The sequence below is a fragment of the Oncorhynchus masou genome, chromosome 32 (assembly GCF_036934945.1).
Source record: "Oncorhynchus masou masou isolate Uvic2021 chromosome 32, UVic_Omas_1.1, whole genome shotgun sequence".
Lineage (NCBI taxonomy): Eukaryota > Metazoa > Chordata > Actinopteri > Salmoniformes > Salmonidae > Oncorhynchus > Oncorhynchus masou.
Genome location: NC_088243.1, coordinates 78,236,012 through 78,249,178, shown reverse-complemented (window position 1 = coordinate 78,249,178; position 13,167 = coordinate 78,236,012). Strand labels below are relative to the sequence as shown.

Genomic DNA, 13,167 nt, shown 5'->3' with positions numbered 1-13,167 from the left:
GGGAGACAGGACAGACAGCTGATCATACTCGCAGTGGCAGACCACGTGTAACAACACCTGCACAGGATCGGTGCGGGACAGGTACAGGATGGCAACAACAACTGCCCGAGTTACACCAGAAACGCACAATCCATTCATCAGTGATCAGACTGTCCTCAAAAGGATGAGAGGCTGGACTGAGGGCTTGTTGGCCTGTTGTAACACAGGTCCTCACCAGACATCACCGGCAAAAATGTTGCCTATGGGCACAAACTCAACGTTGCTGGACCAGACAGGACTGACAAAAAGTGCTCTTTGACGAGTCGCAGTTCTGTCTCACCACCCCTGGTGGTCGGATTCGCATTTATCGTTGAAGGAATGAGTGTTACACCGAGGCCTGTACTCTGGAGCGGGATCGATTTGGAGGTGGAGGGTCCGTCATGGTCTGAGGCAGTGTGTAACAACATCATCGGACTGAGCTTGCTGTCATTGCAGGCAATATCAATGCTGTGCGTTACAGGGAATACATCCTCCTCCCTCATGTGGTACCCTTCCTGCAGGCTCATCCTGACATGACCCTCCAGCATGACAATGCCATACTGCTCGTTCTGTGCGTGATTTCCTGCAAAACAGGAATGTCAGTGTTCTGCCATGGCTAGTGAAGAGCCCCGATCTCAATCCCATTGAGCACGTCTGGGACCTGTTGGATCGCAGGGTGACGGCTAGGGCTATTCCCCCCAGAAAGGTCTGGGAACTTGCAGGTCCCTTGGTGGAAGAGTGTGGTAACATCTCACAGCAAGAACAGGCGAATCTGGTGCAATCCATGAGGAGGAGATGCACTGCAGGACTTAATGCAGCTTGTGGCCACACCAGATACTGACTGTTAGTTTTGATTTTGACCCCCCCTTTGTTCAGGGAAACATCATTCCATTTCTGTTAGTCAGATGTCTGTGGAACTTGTTCCGTTTATGTCTCAGTTGTAGAATCTTGTTAAATTCATACAAATATTTACACATGTTAAGTTTGCTGAAAATAAACACAGTTGACAGCCAGAGGACGTTTCTTTTTTTGCTGAGTTTACTTTACAGACACACAGGTCACCTCTATCATGGGAGCCAAGCCACTTTAAGATAATCACTTTTTATTATCAATTTATTTCCAATAATGATTAGAATAATAATCTTGGATTGTTCTTTATTTCTTACAATAATTTTAAAATCTCAATCTTTGGCTTTCATGGTCCTCCGGAGGTAAAACTTTGTGTGTCAAAGTAAGATGGTGAATATAAAAACAGAAACACGGCAGCCCAAACCAACAGAGAGAGAGATGAAGATCAGTCAGGGTGTGTGGCAGCCCAAACCAACAGAGAGAGAGATGGAGATCAGTCAGGGTGTGTGGCAGCCCAAGCACACAGAGAGAGAGATGGAGATCAGTCAGGGTGTGTGGCAGCCCAAGCCAACAGAGAGAGAGATGGAGATCAGTGTGTGTTTTTTTTATACCAAAGACCTAGATTCTTACCACCTGTAGTAGTTTGCCAGCGTGTAATAAAGAATAGAGTTGCAATTCAGATACAGCCAATATCAACATTTCTAGAGAGAGAGAGAGAGAGAGAGGTGATGACGAGGGAGAGAGGTGATGACGAGGGAGAGAGGAGATGACGAGGGAGAGAGGTGATGACGAGGGAGAGAGGAGATGACGAGGGAGAGAGGAGATGACGAGGGAGAGAGGAGATGACGAGGGAGAGAGGAGATGACGAGGGAGAGAGGAGAGGAGAGAGGATGACGAGGGAGAGAGGATGACGAGGGAGAGAGGATGACGAGGGAGAGAGGATGACGAGGGAGAGAGGAGAGAGGATGACGAGGGAGAGAGGAGAGAGGATGACGAGGGAGAGAGGATAACGAGGGAGAGAGGAGAGAGGATGACGAGGGAGAGAGGATGACGAGGGAGAGAGGAGAGGAGAGAGGTGATGACGAGGGAGAGGAGAGAGAGGAGAGTATGAGAGGGGAGAGGTGATGAGAGTATGAGAGGGGAAGAGTAAAGGAGAAAGAGAAACAATGGTATACAGGTGAAGCAGAAAAAGGTGGGAAAAGGAGGGAAGGACAGAACAGAGGAGGAAGGGATAGAAGTGAAAGAGGAGAAGAGGAGGAGGGACTCACCAGAGCTTGTTCGATGAGCAGACAGAAGAGGATGGCGTTCCCCACCTCTCTGAGACTCTGGAAGACATCTGTCTTCAGCTCTGCGTACTCTATAATGTCCTTCAGCTGGTGGTGGAAGAACTCCAGGATACCTGGCAGGCAAGGACAATCAATGTATTTTAGAAAGCCCTTTTTCCATCAGCACTGTTACAGATTCCCAGCCTAAAACCCCAAAGAGCAGGCAATGCAGATGTAGAAGCACAGGGGCTAAGAAACTCCCTAGAAAGGCAGGAACCTAGAGAGGAACCAGGCTCTGAGGTGTGGCCAGTCCTCTTCTGGCTGTGCTGGGTGGAGATTATACAAGTACATGTGGCCATTAAGGCCTGAACACAGTTAAAAGTTACATCTTCAAAGTGAAAAGAGTTAAATGTTAAAACAACAGATCCGATCACACGGCGTTATACTATGAAAGGGACTGTCCTTGACGGATAAACACACATCAGTATCATTATGGAACATCCAGGTATGGTAGGATTATGAACTGCATCATGTTGACTATGACAATGTATATTCCGTCACTGTGCTCTCTATGACCGAGATCAGGCATACAGGAAGTCCATTACAAGTCCAGTACAGCCTGTACATCTACTTAGCCTATAATCCCTGGTCATAGAGAGACATGGTAAACCTGCAGATCTCATTTCATCTGTCAGACGACTGTAATATGATTGGGCAACAACAGGAAGTTTTATTGTCTGGGACCAACTGGGTTTCAAACCTGGGTTGTCTGTATGAGTCATGGCTGTGTTAGCCCTCTGAGATAAAGCCTAGGCATTCACTGAACTACATCTGACTACAGTACATCAACCGACCTGGGGATCCGTACTCGTGGCGCGGCAGGCGACAGATCTTGGGCATCACCTCGATCAGAGTCTTCACATATTGCAGGATAGTGCCCTGCAACTAGAGAGGAAAGAGAAGAGGAAGATGAAGAGGTAGACGGAGGGTAAAAAGATGAGATTAGTTGGATATAGTGTTTTTAACAGAGCGCTGGTGTGTAGGAGTACATTCAGACAATAGTAAAAGACACAAATAGCCCATAATACCAGGCTCTTGACTATCTTGAGCAGTTCCTCCATCACCACAGCGATCCCCTGGTAACCAAGGAGACGGCAGATGGTTTTGAAGTGGGGCGGGCCTACAAAGTTCCTGTAGGAGCTATAGATGTGGGAGTAGGCAATGTTCAGAGGCTGGGGGAGGGTGAAAAGAACATCAGAAGCATGCTCTCAAAATAGGTACAAATGTTTCTCATTTCTAGAGTTGTACTCAAATAGGAGACCGTATACAGTACATACCTTAGACCCATACAGGTAGTACGGCTGCACGTTGGCCGGCTTGTCTCGCTGAGGCTCCTGGGTAAAGGGGATGGCAGTCCGCACGAAGCTGAGGACACAAAGAATGAACGAGCTAGAGGTAAGGGGTCATGAGCAGGAGTCCACTTAGGTAATGACTAAATGGAATATAGATAACCAACTGCTGAACCTGAGCAATGTATTGGTAGACCTGCAAAGAACTGTAAGCTCCCCCCCCCCACTGACCGGTTGGTGGAGCCGTTGTAGCAGTAGTTGGGGAGGAAGTCAAAGTTGAGTTCCCAGAAGACATGGAGCGTGATGCGTCCGTAGGGGGCAGACACATTGTGGTTGGCCTCACGGAACATGGCGTCGAAGCTGTCCAGGGTCATGTGCTTCGAAAGCAGACGATGAGTCAGTCTGTTGATGTCCATCAGCCACTCCAACTCCTGATGGGTGGAGTGGTTTGTGAGAGAGAAAGGTGGGGTAGTGAGTGAGAGAGAGGGAAAAAGAGAGAGAGGGGTGGGGTAGTGAGTGAGTCATGGGAGAGAAAAATCAACGTCATAAACAACATCAACTGCTGATGGGTGGAATGGTGAGAGAGAGAATAAAAGCTGGTAATATAATGTGGCCAGTAGGTCATGGGCCCCAGAGGACAGGAAAGGGCCTATGAGAATGAGCCTAGTGTGTGATATGTTACCAAGGACTGACAGTATGCTATCTGAGAGAGTACATATGACCAAGGACTGGGAGTGTGAAGGAGGGTTGGTTGTGTGTGTGTGTGTGAAGGTTGAGACCACAGTATACAGTATGCCCCTGCCCTGGCGTTCTCACCACAATAGATGTAAGGTCTTCACTCTCAAAGCGACTGATGGCCTGGTCCAGAGACTTGTACATGGCTGCTGAGATCCTCTGGGTGATAAGACGGTTCAGATCGATGGAGCGACCCAGGAGCTGGAGAGAGAGAGAGAGGACAGGATGAGAGAGAGGGAGGGAGGGAAGAGAGTGAGAGAGGCGGGAGAGGATGAGAGAGATAGAGTGAGGAAAGGAGGCGGTAGAGAGAGAGGAGAGGGGGAAGAGAGTAGGAAATTAGAGAGAGGAGAGGGAGGTGTGTGATTTAATGTTAAAAACTGACCATGTGGTCAGTCTCACAAAGATCTCTGAAAGTGTACCGCAATGACAGGGCGGCGTATGACAGGGCGGCGTATGACAGGGCGGCGTATGACAGGGCGGCGTATGACAGGGCTAGGGTGACCAAGTTTAAATACCCAAATCCGGGACAGCGGGATGATTTTTCAGGACATTCGCAGGACAGTGTAGCCAACACATTAATAATCCCCCACCACACACACAAAATGAATCTCCCTCCCGCTGCACCAAACTAGCTAGCAAGCTAATTGAAGCACAACTAATAAGCATAGAGAGCCTCAAGTTTTACGAAATGACCTTATATCTGTCAGTCTAAAATCGTCTATTTCCTTCCTTTGTAGCTCTCCATTAGACACATGCTTTTTGTAAGTAACAAAAGGGCCAAAAGGTGGGACTGTGGTCACCCTTGCCAGGGTGTATTCCAGGGCGATGTAAGACAGACCTACCTGTACGTGTCTCTGTTTGAGCAGCGTCTCATAACGGTTGGAGGGGGGATAGGGGATGATCACACCATAGTTTTTACACTCTGCCCTGAAACGCTTGTCCAGGAGAACACTGTGGAGCAAAACACACAACAACATCCTTCACTGCTTGATTTAACCCCCCCCCCATATCAACATGATTCAGTTTCCAGCCGTCTCTTACCTTCCAGACATGGCTTTGTAGTAGGCAAATATCTGGTCAGCCAGCTTGTAAACAAACTGATCGAAGCACAGGTTCACCTGTAGGAAAAACAGCATCCGTAACTCACTACTCTTGTGGGGATTGCTGATGAATTACTTGTCATTATTTGATTTCTGAGGCGGCCATCTTTGTTTTGTGCTAGTTTACCTCAGCCTCTATCTCATCGTAGAGGAACTGTTTTTTGAACTTGGTCAGAGCGTAGTAGCCACTGTCATTGTAGAGGTCCAGAGGGTACAACACATACCTGGGAGAAACAGTCAGGATGGCATCAGCAGGCAAACACACAGACTCAGTATGGACACAATGACAACAGAGAGACAACAAACACCATCTTTCTGTCACTTTCCATCACTTCCTCTTTCTCACCTGCACACACACACACACACACACACACACACACACACACAGTGGTCTAAACAGGGTCTTACTCCATCATGGATGGCTCCTTGGTCTCCAGAATGTGATCTGTGAGAATCCAGGGCATGGACATCTCGATGGGGAACTGGATCCTGCGACCCATGGTCAACTCCAGGAAGAACTCTCTGAACCACAGCTGAGACAGGTCACAGCAGTGCTGCAGCGCCTCTGGAGGATGGGAAGGGAATAACATGACATTATTAGAGGAAGCACTTTCTGAACCACATTTGAGACAGGAAACAACAGTGCTGCAGTGTCCCTTTTCACTCGGGGTCCCCCTTCCAGCATTGTGGAAAATCCCCCCAATTAGATTTCCTCGACCTTATGTAGTAACAGCAGTGCTGCACCACCTCTGCAGGAGGTAGGTGAATAACATGATATTATTACAGGAGGGGAGGTGAATAACATGATATTATTACAGGAGGGGAGGTGAATAACATGATATTATTACAAGAGGGGGGGGGGTGAATAACATGATATTATTACAGGAGGGGGGTGAATAACATGATATTATTACAGGAGGGGAGGTGAATAACATGATATTATTACAGGAGGGGGGGGGTGAATAACATGATATTATTACAGGAGGGGAGGTGAATAACATGATATTATTACAGGAGGGGGGTGAATAACATGATATTATTACAGGAGGGGGGGTGAATAACATGATATTATTACAGGAGGGGAGGTGAATAACATGATATTATTACAGGAGGGGGTGAATAACATGATATTATTACAGGAGGGGGGGTGAATAACATGATATTATTACAGGAGGGGGGGTGAATAACATGATATTATTACAGGAGGGGGGGTGAATAACATGATATTATTACAGGAGGGGGGTGAATAACATGATATTATTACAGGAGGGGGGTGAATAACATGATATTATTACAGGAGGGGGGTGAATAACATGATATTATTACAGGAGGGGGGGGTGAATAACATGATATTATTACAGGAGGGGGTGAATAACATGATATTATTACAGGACAGAAGGAGAATAACATGATATTATTACAGGAGGGGGTGAATAACATGATAGTATTACAGGAGGGGGTGAATAACATGATATTATTACAGGAGGGGAGGTGAATAACATGATATTATTACAGGAGGGGGTGAATAACATGATATTATTACAGGAGGGGAGGTGAATAACATGATATTATTACAGGAGGGGAGGTGAATAACATGATAGTATTACAGGAGGGGAGTTGAATAACATGATAGTATTACAGGAGGGGGGGGTGAATAACATGATAGTATTACAGGAGGGGAGTTGAATAACATGATAGTATTACAGGAGGGGGGGGGTGAATAACATGATAGTATTACAGGAGGGGAGGGGGAATAACATGATATTATTACAGGACAGAAGGAGAATAACATGATATTATTACAGGAGGGGGGGGTGAATAACATGATATTATTACAGGACAGAAGGAGAATAACATGATATTATTACAGGAGGGTGGTGAATAACATGATATTATTACAGGAGGGGGGGGGTGAATAACATGATATTATTACAGGAGGGGAGGTGAATAACATGATATTATTACAGGAGGGGGTGAATAACATGATATTATTACAGGAGGGGAGGTGAATAACATGATATTATTACAGGAGGGGGGGGGTGAATAACATGATATTATTACAGGAGGGGGGGTGAATAACATGATATTATTACAGGAGGGGAGGTGAATAACATGATATTATTACAGGAGGGGGGGGTGAATAACATGATAGTATTACAGGAGGGGAGGTGAATAACATGATATTATTACAAGAGGAAAAGGAAAGAAAAAAGTACAAGGTGAGGATTGATGATGAGGGTGGTAGTGTAAGAAAGTGTCACATCCTGATCTGTTTCACCTGCCCTTGTGATTGTCTCCACCCCCCTCCAGGTGTTGCACATCTTCCCCATTATCCGCTGTGCATTTATACCGTGTTCTGTTTGTCCTACTCCTGTTTTCTTGAGCACATGTTTTCTAGTTATCCTGGTTTTGATCATTCGTTCTGTACCCTTTGACACGGCCCTGGATTACTGACCTCTGCCTGCCCTGACCCTGAGCCTGTCGTTCGGTACACTTTGACACGGCCCTGGATTACTGACCTCTGCCTGCCCTGACCCTGAGCCTGTCGTTCTGTACACTTTGACACGGCCCTGGATTACTGACCTCTGCCTGCCCTGACCCTGAGCCTGTCGTTCTGTACACTTTGACACGGCCCTGGATTACTGACCTCTGCCTGCCCTGACCCTGAGCCTGTCGTTCTGTACACTTTGACACGGCCCTGGATTACTGACCTCTGCCTGCCCTGACCCTGAGCCTGTCGTTCTGTACACTTTGACACGGCCCTGGATTACTGACCTCTGCCTGCCCTGACCCTGAGCCTGTCGTTCTGTACACTTTGACACGGCCCTGGATTACTGACCTCTGCCTGCCCTGACCCTGAGCCTGTCGTTCTGTACACTTTGACACGGCCCTGGATTACTGACCTCTGCCTGCCCTGACCCTGAGCCTGTCGTTCTGTACACTTTGACACGGCCCTGGATTACTGACCTCTGCCTGCCCTGACCCTGAGCCTGTCGTTCTGTACACTTTGACACGGCCCTGGATTACTGACCTCTGCCTGCCCTGACCCTGAGCCTGTCGTTCTGTACACTTTGACACGGCCCTGGATTACTGACCTCTGCCTGCCCTGACCCTGAGCCTGTCGTTCTGTACACTTTGACACGGCCCTGGATTACTGACCTCTGCCTGCCCTGACCCTGAGCCTGTCGTTCTGTACACTTTGACACGGCCCTGGATTACTGACCTCTGCCTGCCCTGACCCTGAGCCTGTCGTTCTGTACACTTTGACACGGCCCTGGATTACTGACCTCTGCCTGCCCTGACCCTGAGCCTGTCGTTCTGTACACTTTGACACGGCCCTGGATTACTGACCTCTGCCTGCCCTGACCCTGAGCCTGTCGTTCTGTACACTTTGACACGGCCCTGGATTACTGACCTCTGCCTGCCCTGACCCTGAGCCTGTCGTTCTGTACACTTTGACACGGCCCTGGATTACTGACCTCTGCCCTGACCCTGAGCCTGTCATTCTGTACACTTTGACACGGCCCTGGATTACTGACCTCTGCCTGCCCTTGACCTATAGTTCGCCTCGCCTAACTGTCTGCATATGGGTCTTATCCTGAGCCCTGATAGGAAAGCATGTGTGTGTGTGTGTGTGTGTGTGTGTGTGTGTGTGTGTGTGTGTGTGTGTGTGTGTGTGTGTGTGTGTGTGTGTGCATACATACCGCTGAAGTTGAGCAGGTGTGTGAAGAAGAAGGAGTGTTTGTGGAAGTCTTCTATAGCCAGTACTATGGGTCCATCCAGACTGCTGCGTAGAGTCTTCTTAGAACCACTCTTATCAGCTATCAACGACTCCAGCATGGTACGAACCATGTACAGCTAGCGAGGCAGGGAGAGAGAGAGAAAAAAACTACATAATACTATTCTTACCATTTCCCTTCAGAGTCCCTGTACTTGATCCTGCCCCTACAACCTGCCTCTATCCCTGACCAACATCTGTCTCTTCCATCCCCCGTTCCTAATTTCCCCTAGCCCTCTGTTATCCTTCTCTCTCTCCCCTGGTGTACCTGTGTGCTCGAGGGTCCCACAGCTCTGCGGGGCACCTTGATGTCGAACCCTCCCTTGGGGTCCTTCTCCCCCCTGAGACAGGGGTCATTGGGAGGCTCCCGAGCCCCCTCCCAGTCACAGATGGTCTTACGGATTGCCTGCAGGACACTAGAGAGAGACCAAGGGTTATCAGAGAATCAGCATTATAGGAAATTACATTACATTACATTTAAGTCATTTAGCAGACGCTCTGACGTAACCCAAATGGAACACTATTCCCTATGTAGTGCCCATGGGGTTAGGGTGCCATTTAGGACAGACTAGCTAACTATAGAAGGTCCATAGTTATTCTGTCTCAGCAAAGCAAAGTGAGAATTGTGCCATATGCACACATGAGCCTTTGAAGGGACTTTAACCTTTTTTTCAAGGTGTTTTTTTTATTTATCAAGACCACCTAGAAAACAAGATGTTACAGAACATCATAGGAGGTTCTCTTGGCTGAAATGTGTCACTAGTTGAACAGGAATGAGTGCAGCCAGTATGATACCTGATGAGAACGTTCTTCTTCTTGCGTACGGCCTGACGTAGAGGCTCTCTGAGGGTCATCTGGGCAAAGTCCTGCAGGGCTGCATAGATGGTGTTCCTTATGGCCTGGTTGAATACGCTCTCCATACGACCCATCAACACCTACAACACAGATACCCTCATTATCACCACGTCCATAATAATATACAAAAAAAAATACAAATACCACCATCACTCCCTCCACCACCATCACTCCCTCCACCACCATCACTCCCTCCACCACCATCACCCCCTCCACCACCATCACCCCCTCCACCACCATCACCCCCTCCACCACCATCACCCCCTCCACCACCATCACCCCTTCCATAATAGCCCAAAAAATACCAAATAGCACCATCACCACCACCTCCATCATCACAACCACCACCATCACCACCACAACCAGCCCCTCCACCACCACCACCTCCATAACAAAATACAAAAACAATACCAAATACCTCCAACATCACCACTATCACCAACATCACCACCTCCATCATCATCACCTCCATCATCATCATCATCACCACTTCCACCTCCATCATCATCATCATCACCACTTCCATTATCTCCACCATCATCACCACCACCACCAACTCCATTACCTCCACCACCACCACCACCTCATTCACCATCACCACCACCTCCTCCACCATCACCTCCATCATCATCACCTCCATCATCATCATCACCACCACCACCTCATTCACCACCATCATAATAATCACCACCACCACCACCTCCACCATCATCACCACCACCTCATTCACCATCACCTCCATCATAATCACCACCATCATAATCATCACCACCATCATAATCATCACCAACATCATAATCATCACCACAACCTCCATCACCATCACCACCTCCATAATCACCACCACCACCACCTCATTCACCATCATCTCCATCACCACAACCACCATCACATTCATCATCACCACCACCACCACCTCCATAATCACCACCACCACCACCTCATTCACCATCACCTCCATCATAATCACCACCATCATAATCATCACCACCATCATAATCATCACCAACATCATAATCATCACCACAACCTCCATCACCATCACCACCTCCATAATCACCACCACCACCACCTCATTCACCATCATCTCCATCACCACAACCACCATCACATTCATCATCACCACCACCACCACCTCCATAATCACCACCACCACCACCTCCATAATCACCACCACCACCACCTCCATAATCACCACCAACACCACCTCCATAATCATCACCACCACCACCACCTCATTCACCATCACCATCACCACCACCTCCATTACCTCCACCATCATCACCACCAATGTAGCCACATTTCAACCAAGATGCATGGTGGTGAAATGCTGCTATGTTACTATTCTGTAAGTGTCCCAACGATGTCATGACAAAGCTCTCTGTAGGTACAGTGTGTTTCTGACCTGCAGTCCCTTGATCATGGCGATGACCTCGACCAGGGCAAACTTCTCCTCTGAGGTGTAGTTGTAACGTGTAGCTCTCTCATACTCCTCCGCTGTGCCAGGACAGTCCTTGTTACAGAACTTATCTGTCGGGTGGACCAACTTCCACGAGTACTGAGAGAGAGAATATGGTGTCAGAGTAAACTGAAAATCACAAGACCTGGTAAAAATACAATGACTTTATTCATTCAAATAATTATATTTTTAAGGGACCAAGAACGGACTACACACTGCCCCTTCTATGACACACACATGCACACGCGCACACACACACCGCTACTCACCACTTCCATGACGTGTGTGCTCCACTTGGACAGCAGCTGTAACCCTCTGAGTGCCAGGTCAAACAGTTCCCTGTACTCCTCATCTGATTTCTGACTGTCCAGGCCTGACCCGGTCACTACCTCACTGTTACTGTAGCGAGCCAGCTCAGAGATGAACCGGATGTGGTCATCACGAATCTGAACCATCTGCTCACACAGGTTGTACTGGGGAGAGATGGAGCTCTGGGTACACGTCCACCTGTAGGAGAGAGGTTAGAGGTCAGGGTTCACATAGGTTATACTGGGGAGAGATGGAGCTCTGGGTACACGTCCACCTGTAGGAGAGAGGTTAGAGGTCAGGGTTCACATAGGTTGTACTGGGGAGATGGAGCTCTGGGTACACGTCCACCTGTAGGAGAGAGGTTAGAGGTCAGGGTTCACACCCAGGTTGTACAGGGGGAGGTGAAGCTCTGGGTACATGTCCACCTACAAGAGAGAGAGTCAGGGGTTGGGGGGGGTCAAACCCATTCCATTGAGGGCCGAGTGTATGCTGTTTTTTTCTATTTCCTTTCAATTTGTGTCCAATTAAGACCTAAACAACCAGGTAAGTGAATGTCTTACTAATCAGTGCCCTTATTTCATCAGTCAAGTACAAGGGAGGATTGAAAACCTGCAGACACTCGGCCCTCCGTGGAATGAGTTTGACACCTGCGGGTTAGGAGCTGGGGTTCAGGACTTGTTAGAGGTCTGAATTTATGAGTTTAAAGATGGCTGATGTTCTTACTTGGACTTGTTCTCCTCGTAGTGGGCGCTGGTCTCTATGTAACGTGATAGTTCTATCTGCATGTCTCCAAACAGAGGCACCACCTGCAGCTGAGGCATCAAACAAGACAGAGAGAGGACTTCAGTCAGGAAGGCATCAAACAAGACACAGACAGAGAGAGGACTTCAGTCAGGAAGGCATCAAACAAGACACAGACAGAGAGAGGACTTCAGTCAGGAAGGCATCAAACAAGACACAGACAGAGAGAGGACTTCAGTCAGGAAGGCATCAAACAAGACACAGACAGAGAGAGGGCTTCAGTCACGAAGGCATCAAACAAGACACAGACAGAGAGAGGGCTTCAGTCACAAAGGCATCAAACAAGACACAGACAGAGAGAGGACTTCAGTCAGGAAGGCATCAAACAAGACACAGACAGAGAGAGGGCTTCAGTCACGAAGACATCAAACAAGACACAGACAGAGAGAGGGCTTCAGTCACGAAGGCATCAAACAAGACACAGACAGAGAGAGGACTTCAGTCAGGAAGGCATCAAACAAGACACAGACAGAGAGAGGACTTCAGTCAGGAAGGCATCAAACAAGACACAGACAGAGAGAGGGCTTCAGTCACGAAGACATCAAACAAGACACAGACAGAGAGAGGACTTCAGTCAGGAAGGCATCAAACAAGACACAGACAGAGAGAGGGCTTCAGTCACGAAGACATCAAACAAGACACAGACAGA

The 13,167-nt window shown here is 48.1% G+C and overlaps 1 protein-coding gene across 1 annotated transcript in view; it reads right to left on the bottom strand.

Moving 5' to 3' along the window:
- Positions 1-13,167, bottom strand: part of LOC135526644 (cytoplasmic FMR1-interacting protein 2) — a 45,494-nt gene that overhangs the window by 4,893 nt on the left and 27,434 nt on the right. The window contains exons 10-25 of the mRNA XM_064955161.1: positions 12,441-12,529; positions 11,678-11,915; positions 11,355-11,507; positions 9,890-10,029; positions 9,363-9,510; positions 9,021-9,174; positions 5,725-5,881; positions 5,444-5,540; positions 5,258-5,334; positions 5,059-5,167; positions 4,298-4,417; positions 3,713-3,912; positions 3,470-3,557; positions 3,221-3,364; positions 2,987-3,077; positions 2,136-2,266 (exon numbers count right to left, since the gene is read on the bottom strand). Of these exons, the coding sequence (XP_064811233.1) occupies positions 2,136-2,266; positions 2,987-3,077; positions 3,221-3,364; positions 3,470-3,557; positions 3,713-3,912; positions 4,298-4,417; positions 5,059-5,167; positions 5,258-5,334; positions 5,444-5,540; positions 5,725-5,881; positions 9,021-9,174; positions 9,363-9,510; positions 9,890-10,029; positions 11,355-11,507; positions 11,678-11,915; positions 12,441-12,529 (2,136 nt within the window). The remainder of the gene's footprint in view (positions 1-2,135; positions 2,267-2,986; positions 3,078-3,220; positions 3,365-3,469; positions 3,558-3,712; positions 3,913-4,297; positions 4,418-5,058; positions 5,168-5,257; positions 5,335-5,443; positions 5,541-5,724; positions 5,882-9,020; positions 9,175-9,362; positions 9,511-9,889; positions 10,030-11,354; positions 11,508-11,677; positions 11,916-12,440; positions 12,530-13,167) is intronic.